Source organism: Orussus abietinus, unplaced genomic scaffold (genome assembly GCF_000612105.2).
Source record: "Orussus abietinus isolate OABI.00-Male unplaced genomic scaffold, Oabi_2.0 scaffold153, whole genome shotgun sequence".
Taxonomy (NCBI): domain Eukaryota; kingdom Metazoa; phylum Arthropoda; class Insecta; order Hymenoptera; family Orussidae; genus Orussus; species Orussus abietinus.
This window is the reverse complement of record NW_019394311.1, coordinates 121426-132921: the sequence shown is the minus strand read 5'-3', so window position 1 is coordinate 132921 and position 11496 is coordinate 121426. Positions and strand designations below refer to the sequence as shown.

At 44.2% G+C, this 11496-nt stretch overlaps 1 protein-coding gene across 5 annotated transcripts in view; it reads left to right on the top strand.

Annotated features, from left to right (window-relative positions):
• LOC105697045 (ecdysone-induced protein 74EF) overlaps positions 1-11496 on the top strand; it is a 182272-nt gene that overhangs the window by 62804 nt on the left and 107972 nt on the right. For 4 of the 5 annotated variants that reach the window (XM_012420006.2, XM_012420005.1, XM_012420004.1 and 1 more), the window contains 3 exons: positions 1740-2030; positions 3408-3678; positions 3753-3872. In XM_012420006.2, the coding sequence (XP_012275429.1) occupies positions 1887-2030; positions 3408-3678; positions 3753-3872 (535 nt within the window). In that variant the 5' untranslated portion in view covers positions 1740-1886. The remainder of the gene's footprint in view (positions 1-1739; positions 2031-3407; positions 3679-3752; positions 3873-11496) is intronic. The other variant, XM_012420008.1, reaches the window with a different exon arrangement.

The window sequence follows — 11496 nt, the reverse complement described above, 5'->3', positions numbered from 1 at the left end:
CTAAATATTTTCCACAAATGCAGACTGTACACGGAAAAGAACACCAATGGATTTACGTGTTTTTAATAAAGTGGGGGGAGGGGAGAAATTTTATTTATGGATGCAGTCGTTAATAATTACTGGGAAGTGAAAACATAAAAGTATCTGCACAAGAGGAATATTTGCACTACTTTGCCCGGCAAGTGCAGCTTTTATCAGTGGGGCCAGGAAAGAGAAATTAGCAAGGCAAACTTGCTACGCAAATTCTGTGATACCTTCAGGTTTTACAGTCACACCGGAGGGAGGGGACTATCGGTTCGAGCACGACTGAATACTGACAATGCGATAGCAGCGGGGTGGCAATAAGTAATTTCACGATGCGCGCGAGGAAAACCACAGCGAGTACACATAAATTGTTACGCGTTGATAACCAACAAAATTGCGATTCATCGACTACAGTACGCACCTATTTGGCCGCCTTTTTCTTTCGATTATCAGAATCAGCTCTATTCGATGAGTCCTAATTGTTGCGCGAATTCGGACTCAAGAAAACATTGAGAACTAATTTTTTCTCATCTACTTAAGGTCATACGAAAGTGGCATCAAAGAGGTCCCGTTTGTGAAACTTTTCTCCGAACTAGGCGTACCGAATCGATTCAAACTTTACAATGTAAACATGCAGGTCATAAAGAAAGTCTTAACACCCATAAAATTTCATTTTTTTTTTAATTTGTTTATAGACATTTTGAAACACTAAAATATAATTTCATAGGTGTTAGGACTTTCCTTGGAGTCTTCATATTCACGCGTTAAAGTTAGTAGTGATCTGATACACGCAATTCGGAGAAAAGTTTCAGACGATTGACCCTTTAGATGCTACATTCATTTCACTTTAAGGTCATATGAAAGAGTCAGCCTATATATATATTTGAGTGGTCAAATCGTTGATAAAAGTGTTCTCCGAATTGGGTGTACCGATTCGATTCAAATTTTACCACTTGAATATGGAAGCTCTAAAGTAACTTCCGAAACTCGTGAAATTCCATTTTTCATCAAAAATGTATTTATTTATCATGGATTAGAACCAACATGGCGTGGTCCTTTTTTCGATGTTTTCGATGTTTTACGGTTCTTGGGGGCTTAGAATCGAAAATGAAGAATTTTCAGTACTTAGCTCGAACAATTTAGAATACCGTAGAAATGGAATATTACAGAATCAGATGGAAAAATATAGAAATAGTTTCATCAACATTTGTCACAGAACGCTGGCTTGTCCTGCGGCCAGCGCGTGTTTTTAGAGCAAAAATTTAGTTGCAGCTAAACGTCACAGATGGCGACGTCGGTCCGTCAAAATATAAACAGTCATGAATTCACGGGATTTCGACAGTTTTACGTCGACCATTTTATCATTACTGAAATGACATATGGAATGCTTCAGTAGGTATAATTCTCAACGTAGGTTGTAAAAGACTTCATGAATATAAATGTCGGTAACGTGACGCGCCAATCTATGTTACACCTGGGTATTCAAAACGACATTACCACCAAAAAGGGTATAAATGAATTTAATTTTATCGACGTCGATTAAATTTCTCAGCGCCTTTCATATCATCTTACTCTTTGTCCATACTCATATCACACGATTCATACTATGTAGAATGTGCTGTTATAGTAGTGAGATTTTATTAGTTCAGGGGTAAAACAGTGCACTGTCGTTGAATCGTAAGTCGGACAAATAAGTGATGGACATTTGTTTTCAGAGGACAGAAGCAGAGTGAAGCACAAATACGTACCCGAAGAGTGTCCAGGAAGACACGGAAACAAGAGGCGACGACCCAGAAGGTGGTTTTGAATGTTAGAAGGTGCGGGGGTGGCTAGAGTGGCCCCACCGCAGGGTACGGGTCCCGATGCCGGTCCCTGTATCGCAGACCCTCACGCTGACCTCCACCCTCGTGCCCAAGGAGGAGTCAAACATGCCCTTCATAGACGACGAGCTACTCTGGTGCCCTGACAACGACGGCAAGATGGTCGACTTGACCCAGTGCCTTCAGGTAAGTTTCGTTTCCGTCTCGTTCTACACTTCTTATCGCAAATATCGAATCCAACACTAAAAATATTTCGTTGAATCAATAACATTCTTGTCGGTTCAGCCAGAGAATATGGTTATTATATGGATTACAACATATTTGGCTGACGTACATGTTTTGGTCAACAGCTTTTGGTCAACTTCTTGTCAATTACATCAAACATTGTGACGGATTGCACTGAATATTAAAGTAATTTAGTACATTTAACCAAGATATTTGGACTACTGGCTAAACTAATTTTGAAAATTAACAAAAAGATTTAACCGAAACGCTTTAAGTCGATTGAAAGGAACAAGCTTAGTCAAGAGAACTAAAATTCGGTTCACTTAGTCAAAAAGTTTTGTCAAATCAACTATATACAGTCGATCAAACGACATTGTCCAATGATGCAAATATTTTTATGCGTTCAGAGAAGGCATTAATGTCCGCACAGTACAATATGTAACTATTGGTAACATCAGGTAAAACACCTAAACGAATAAATAAAGTTGGAATTATTTTCTTTGGATGTACCGAAAATGTTTGCACGAAATTTGAATTCCCTTTCTGGGCAATCGAAAATAAGGAGATGAATAGAAAATTTGATGCATAGAATGTAACGTGACGTGGAGATTTTCAGTTTGCAGAAAATTCATTTGGACTCGCGATATGTCACTGTAGCTTATTTACTAAGGAAACCTTCCAGCAACGTATGCCGGGTGAATGCACAAGAGTCCATTTCGTCTCGCGATGCGTCCAATTAATTTCCCTTCGTGTTTCGGATAAACTCGCCGGTAAAGTAATCGAGAATAATGGCGGTAGAGTTTTGCTCGCAGCTCGGCGCATTACAATGACAATGGCCCTTCCGAGCACCGCGCGCCATTTGAATGGCCCGCGGTGCTCGATCGGTCCATGGTCAGCGTGTTGCCCGCCTCTGCATCAGCAGATACGTCGCACAAGCGGGCACGTAATGCCTCCGAGAAGAATTGGCATTGAAGTTGAGGCGATTGGGCGCATTCAAATTCTTATTATTCTACTTATACTTAACTCCCCACCAAGGCAAGAGCGTTAAACCCGTTTTGCGGTGCCACGTACCGAATACTTAACCCGAGCGCTTATACATAACACATTCAATTACATTTATTGCTCGGAAGTGCTTGCCACGAGAAGCCTGTTACTCCGTCCCAATCTTTAAACGTTCTTCGTTTTCTTATTCAACTTTGTGATAGAACAGTTGAGAGGAAGAGAGTGGGGGCAAGCGAGGAACCCGTAGCGACCGATCCGACATTCAGGGGGTGCGAAATCGCTTTCTCGGAGCGTCGTCGGAGGCACCTTGTGACGTCGAGATTTCTGTTTAACCAGGAGAGCAGCACGGGTCAATCGGTGGAATTCTCGGCGATAGAACTCAGCAGTTTGGTCGGAGCACCGGCTGCACCTAGCGCATCCTCGGAGGAGAGCGAGGGTATGTCCGGGGTCACGGGAGAGGAGCCCTTCGATACCCTGGACACGTTCCTGAGGGAGCTCCAGGCGGACCTGGCCGAGGCCAGTCAACCCACCTCCACCACCGCGCCCACGACACCCTCCTGCAGGCGACAGAGGTACAACATCGCCGCAGCTAATCCACTGTTAGCAGGTAAATGCCCATCGAAGTAGCGCTGCCCGTGCCGACTCGTCCCTCGAGATATCGCCGGCAAGTTTCTGTAAAAGTGCACCTTTTACTTTCAGAAAAGCTAGCCGCCCCCTCGTCGCAGGCCTCGCTCACCTCCATTCCTTACGCTGCGAGGGCGGAAATCAAGACGGAAAATATACAGCCCGAGACCAGCAAAGGTAGGAGCTTCATTGATTTTCGCCAACTGCTTGATTTGTTTACCTTATGCCGTGGCACGTGGAAACTAAATTGAATTCCGAACCGGTTCGAGAAACCGAGCTATAGTTTCCTTCTTTATCGACTGACGATGAAGAGGCGAACGGTACTTCCTGTTTAATCGATCTTGGGTATTCTTGATTTACCTGCGAGAAGTTAGTTGGTAAGGAAGTACACTACCGTTGGTAAAGAAAACACATACGTTACCAACGACTGTTAGTTACCTTCTAAGTTATTTTCATTTGCACGATACCTACGGCAGGTGTTTGTGATTTTCTGCTCTCAGTTTCCTATTCCAGCGGTTAAAATACATTACTACTTAATAACGAATACAATCATTAACTTGTTTAGAACTAGAATCGTTTTTCATCGACACATGTAAAACAGAATCTTGTGTAGTTTAGGTCTCAATCAAATTTAAACATTATAAATTTGTTATTCCCTTAGGCATTTACTTGACAAGCATATGATAACGTTGAGCACTATTAGGTACTGGAAATATTGCATTTCGTTTTTCAAAATGCGCGGTCGATTTTACTGGCAATATTGCTAATTTAAGTGATTAATGATTTTACTTGACAAACTTACGGAGCTTGTAATAAGGTCATTATCTTCACGAGAATTAAGTGCTCTTACGGTAACTTCCTTTTCTCTTATGGGTCGGTAACATAGGAGAGAATACAAAATATACCTACCTCCCGTCTGCGTCGCATTCCCCTTTGGCTTTTTGTTTTTTACATCTCTCCAGTACAGAATCATCCAAAACTTCGATAAAATCATCACCATGACTCTCTTATCACTAGGGCCTGCTTAAATTTAGTATCTACCACTTCTCGCATCCTAACCTATGCAAACAAAACCGTTAACACCGAAATAAGCATCACATGCTAAACATTACTTCAGTGCCATTTAAATTTTGAAATTATCTTTATAACTTACCAAAACTCTTTACCGACCGCGAAACCCCTCGCTATCCCACGTTCGCCAGATAATTCCAAAAGCGCCCGAGCGATTCGAATTAACTCATCCAACAAATTAACGCCCTTCTCTCGCGTAATTAATTCTTCACCGCTCAGGCTCGACACCTCATTTGTCAGTCCCACTCAAAAAAGAAGGAAACAAAACCGTCTTCTCATTCTTCCCGACTCGGCGGCCATCTTGTTTCGCGTCGATAAGAGCGTGCCGATCGCCAGGTTACGTAGTTGTCTTCGTTACCGACCGCTCTCGACGCGCTCGAGACCCACCCTAACCTCACTCCGCGCGGCTCATCGTCTTACCGTCGCGCGGAGAACGAAGTCTCAGCGATTCGCCGCTTCGAAAGGGAAATCGGCCAAGGCCCTGCGAATTGCGAACAGACATCCGCGTTAGCAGTAATTGTCCGCGCCCGTTCGTGTACTCGAAAGATACGCACACGCAGAGGCGCGCTCGCGTCGCCAAGGCGCGTGATACGAAGGTAGGGCGCGCGTGTGCGGGCCACGAAACGCGCGGTACGCGAGGTGGCCCAATTCTTACATTTTACAGCCGTGTCGTAACGCGTCGCGCGTGTACGTGCGATTTCGCGCCCGTGCGTTCTTTTTATTCCCCTGGCCCGGTCTCGGGGACGCGTATGTGCGTTAACACCGGTCATCGACACGCTTTTTTTCCTCTTTCTCTCTCTCCTTTTCTCCCGTAGTGCCAATATCGAGTCGCGAACGGCGCTCGGCCACGCAACGTCTGCTGACGCTCCGTATAACCAGAGGCCGTTTTCCATTATGTATTTATGTGCGCCGTATCTGCACGAGCCTTGCGGTGGTAACGACCTTTTATAGGCCAATCGGCAGCGAAGGAGATGGAGGAAGAGGGAGAGATCTCCGGACGGAGACGGAGACGGTTGGCCTTTAGCCCGAACGTTTAGTCCGATCAAAAGCACGGTCGAGTCCTTGAATATTCGCCGGCCCGCGGAGACTCGCGTCTCCGAGTGGACGCTTCCGCCATGTTTCCCCGGCGAACTCATAGGGGAAGGGAAGGCGTTCTTCGTTTTCGGATCGACGAGAAAGAAATCCTTACCCGAGTTTAAGTCGCCCATTCGGCTTGTAGGAAGGGCACGCACGTTCGCAATCGCATCGGATGTGTAATCGAGTACGACCTGCTTTTGCGATTCCTTACGTTCACGTTTCGAGTCACGCTTAATCGCGTGCGTATCGCTCCTAGTGACGAATTGCTGCACATTTGTTGTGTGCACGCGCAATCGCGTCTCGAGCGATCAAATAAAAACCCAAATTGCTCTGTTATTACGGCGTGGGACCGGAATTAACGAGCTTTTTCTTATTCGCTGTCCCAGGAAAAACGAACTCCTGCTCCATTGATGGTTTCAACTGAAAGACGCCTCCTCGCAGCGGAGTCCTGTGGAAAATATAAATGACTTTCTAAACTCTAGACATAATATATTGAATCAATTTCCGTAAAGGCCTTCATGGGTACCTCTCGTAACATTAACCGTAAGCATAACGGTAAGAACTGGTGAATCAAATTGTGGTATGGCGAACATTGAATGCCGTATTAAATTATCTGCAATTTGACTGGCCAACTCTTATGTCTACCATTGCGCCACCACGTACACGAAGGTCTTTACTCTGAATATCAATAAAAAATGCGAACTGTATAGCAGATGGCACTGGAAAAATTACAGGAATGAGGAAAAGTATCGTTCTTTCGTCGCGTCAAATATGAATTTATTATAAATAATGTTCGAAACTACGTCTTATTTTTCTGGGCATACCTCTCCTTCCACCCCTTATCTGTTTAAAGAGCGCTAAGCTGTCCCTTGGCCGCACGCTGTTCGGGTTTTTCCCGAACGAAAACGAAATTCGGGACAACTCGGGTTCTTTATGTTGGCCTTGAGCAGTTAGTTCTTCACTGAGATTCCTCGGGCGCGCATCGGTAGAAAAACTAAAGTTTCTAGGGCAATTTCGACTAATTCAGAGGCGATTGCATCCAAACTGGAGCCGTTATCCAGCTAGCAACCGAAGCTGCCTAACGTCCTGCGTGCTGATGAGGAGACCGAGCGGTCAATACATCCAAAAAGGTTTGAGTGCTTCTGGTAGATTTCTTTTTCCACCTGAGGCCGAGACTGCTTTCGTCTTGCAAGCATCCTCGAGAACGTTTTCGCTTCCAAGACACCTCTTTAGGCATCCAGAAGTCACTCCTTCTTTTTATTTCCAGAACTATTCGCCCATGAATTTCTCCCACCTGAGAATTGGATCCATTTTGTCTTGACGGCATTCTTGAAAACGTTTTCGCCTTCAAGATGTTCTTCCTTTTTCGGTTTTCCTGCTACGCCGCTTGACATCCTCCTTCCCCCTTGTACCGAGAGAAAGAGCCCGATCACTACTTCGAAACAAATACCCTCATCCGAGTTATAAATATTTATCTGGTTAAAGCGCCGAAGTTTGACGTAAAGACCTCAGGGACGTTATCGCGTATATGTAACACATGGTGTATCTGTAATTTGGCTACCGAGTTTGTGATATTTTATGGCTTTTTTGGACCAAGTCGAGTTTCAAACAGACTCGTCGAGTCGCAAACTAGGTCATAGCGTGAACTTTTTTTTCGTATGCGCGGATGAATGTGCGTGTACGCGCATTCCTAATATTCTCGTTGACTCCTTCTTATTGTAACGTACGAGCTCCGCACTCGACGTATTCGTACCGGTCACACGTGCCACTTTCGCCATGCCAGACCTAATCGTCATCGATTCTCGCGTCGATCATTGACGTGCCCGGCATAATCGATGCCCTCTTCGAATCATTACCGTGCGTCTTCCCGGCGCGGCCCCTTTCGTCGTCCTTCCCCAATGAAGGACCCGAGGAAGGTCCTGGCAGCCCTGACGCTGTTTGCTCGGATACTGTTCACCCTTCGCAGCCAGCTGGTCTTGCTGTGACACTTGTCGCCTACCCTTGTTCCTTGACCCTCCCTAAAACGCATAAATCCTCGCCAATGGAGTCCCCCTAGGGAATAGATCTTCCCGGAGGATCTTATACAGAGAGAAACAGGTGTATTATCGATCGATCTGTAGATCTACCAGGATATCCCACGTCCATCGACAAAACTGATCCTTTGCGGTTTTCTTCCATTGTTGATCCACTTTACTTACGTTTTCAGTCAATCATGGATTTTCATCCCAAAGACATCAACGTAATATGTCTAGTCAACATCTTGATTGTATGTTTACATTTAATTACAATCTACATTTTTATTCTTTCAATTTTAACCCTTTGTGACCCCTCTGGGTTTCTTTGAGTACGAGAGAAATTTTGAGTTGAAATGTTTATTGATAATATTTTGACCGTTGTCCCTAAACGTTTTAAGATATTCATTTAAAGATTGTTGGGTAATATAGTAGTCTTGGAAAATAGCCCTGCATTTTTGGCAAGTTTTTTAATGATTAGCGAGGAAGAAGTGGATCTGGACAAAATGTACAGATGTACTTAAGGAGGCGATAAAAGCGATAAAAATAACGGTAGTCACGGAGGGTTAAAAGAAGGAAAATATTAAGGGAGTAGATAGTGGATTTTCGACCTTCAGAAAGGATTCGAAGGCAGGAAGTGACACTAGGATTCCGCACGTTCCGCCTTGTTCCCTCCGCACATCCGTCTGCGGTGCATTTGCCGTCGATAGGCGGGATTGGGTAATTGGACTTCCTCGTATCGTCATACTCAAGTTTCGCTTGGAAACAGGAAAACCAATTCAAAATGGAGGTTTGTGGTAGAAAGCCATTGATCCGTGCACCGTTTCGACCTTCCGTTCTTAAAATTCATAAAAAATGCATGATCCACGAATCACGAAACAGTCCTAATCAAGAGGCGGTACCTGTCTCTATCAACCTGTTCGACTATTCTACGAATTCGCCATTTGAATTAGTGTCAAGGAATCACGTTTGAGAAGCCACGTAAAAATCCGTATTGCGTAGGATTTATTTACCATGTATAAACGCGTGAAGTAAACAAGCATGAAAGCGTAACAACGGCAAATCAATGTCGTTCATCGAACACCTTTACATTTCTATTTGATAATTATTTCCTTGAACCGTAAATCGGATCCTCCGGTCTGCAAATGCACTCGTAGTTGTTTCAGATAGTTAATGCCGAAATTCAGCTAGAAACTGACTTTGTAGTGAACACGTGGCAAATAGTCCGTTACGACCATCTTAATCTCGGGCGTTTTCCTCGTTTCTACAAGACTGTGCGCAATTCGTAGTCACGTCTATGGCGATAAATTGTGTGAAAACGTACGCGTGCGTGCGGTAAGTAATGGTACACACACTCGGGAAGTGAGCTCGCTCATAGAGCGATTTTTCTCCCTCTCTCGGCTCGCTTTACCGGCGTATGTACGGTATACACGTACACGCAGTAGATAGCGGCGCAAGCACGGAAGTGTTGACATTTTCTGCAATCGGGTCAGGGCCTCTTCTCCTACCACGGAGAAACTCCCGGACTCACCTTTTAACCTGCCCTAGGGGAATTTGGCGAGGAGTGCCCACACCTGGGACACGAGGTGTCCGAAAGTGTTAGATTCGAAAGATTTTGGAAAAGTACTTAATGGGCGGCTTGTCTCGAGGCTACCAGCCTCGGTGTTACATAGCCAGGTTACGACAACCTCGAGTATCCGATGCAATCACTGGAAACTCACTTGTCATTTGATTAAACCCATTCTAAGATCGAATGCTTCCCATTAGCCTCATAAAATTGTTATACTTTATTTGAAAAAATACTCGCATTTGCATATTTGTTTTATGGAGACCGAAGAGTGAGATGTTACGTATCCATAATAAATCATTTGGTTACCACAAGCTATATCGATTGTGAAATATCTTTCATTTTTAAATTACTTATATTAGAGATCGGTATCTACCCTGACATCAACCCTCAACCTGGATTCTGATTCACCCAGATCCACGTTGCAAAACCCAAGAAACGGACTTCGTATCTTTCATTGAGAAACTCCTTTCACCTCCTTCAATCTTCCCCTACAATGAACTTCTTCGCACACCTGAATATTTCCTGGCTAGCAGGTGTATGCTTAATTAAATTTACCACCTTTAGACCGGTGCACGACGTAACGACATTGCCGCGCATAATACTCAACGTTAAGTCGCCCGTAAAGACAGTTCATTATTTCAAAATAATCAGTACAAGTCCCTACAAGTCGCGGCGCGCGCAAAATTGGGCTGTCAGCCGCCATACTTCACGTTGCGACATATCCGTCATATAGGTTATCGAGGCAGAAATGCCGAACTTGTACTTTTTCAGCCTCCTTAAAACGTAACACTCGGCAAATCGCTTCGGTATTCTCCCCCCGTGTCAAGAACCTCGCCGTAAAATTACGAAAAGTTACATAAACGTAATATACTCACCTCACGAAACAAACCTCATTTACTTGAAATAAATAAACCTAAAATTGAAAACGCGTTACCACAACCCTGAAATTCACCCCGCACATCAAAAACAGATCCAACAATCGTGCAGCATCAATTTCACCAGATAAACCATTTAAACTAAATAAATATCTATCTTTTGTACGTATACCCAAACACGTAGGTGTATTACTTGTTTCTCGAAGCATTTACCGCATTCTTGATGTTTGTGTCGTTCATGTTCGGTCTGGCATAATTGTAAAATAGATCACCGTATTTTCAACTGAATGACGAAGATCAGGAAGGCCATTTCTGTTTCGTTATCACCGTGAAGGCTCGCTTTTTATCGTCGACGCCCTCCAGGGGGTGCGACCCGTTTCAGTTCGCTTTTCGAGCGCTTCTCGGGAAGCCAAAAAGGCAGACGCGTCGGAAAATATCATGGCGTAGCCTTTTTTCGAGAGCGGCATTAAGGCAGCCGCCCTTAACCCGTCGCCGGTCCCCATGACGAGGGACGACAGGTGGAAAACCGTCGATCCCTTCGAACGGGGTGACAAAAAATCCTCGAAGCATAACACGTCTTGGGCGTGCGGACGTGCGCGTCGCGCCGGGGGTAACACGTGCACTCGCCTAGTTTCTCTAGAGTAATATACACAGACCGTGGGCCGAGTTTTGTTTACAATAAGCACTTCCTTGCCTAGCCCTCCCTCGGCGTCAACTGCTCCCATTTTCTTCCTTTTCCGGCGTGAGAATCGCTGCTGCTCCGCGTTTAACCGGTGAGACGCTTAACCGACGTCTCACTCTCGCAGCTAATACAGAATAATTTACTCAGAGAAATATGCATTGCAACAACAAAGTTCTGCGTTCAAAGAAATGTCAGATTGGGTACACAAAAGCATTTTATTAAATTAAGGGAAAGAAAAGTGGTATTTTCCAGGCACCGCGCAACGTGGAATATACGTAAATTAATCGTATATAAATGTTTATTGAATGTATGTAAGATATATATAGATATCTGTGAAATCTATTTTAGATACACTCAAAGGCAAGATGTCCGGATGTGATACGTAATATATATATGTATCGAAGATATCTGCAAAAGATGGTTAATCCACGTTTATGGATATTCACATGTATTTGTAAAAAAAAATGAAATTCATAATACTTTTTGAGTAGAGTCTGTTTAAGAACTTGTTCAG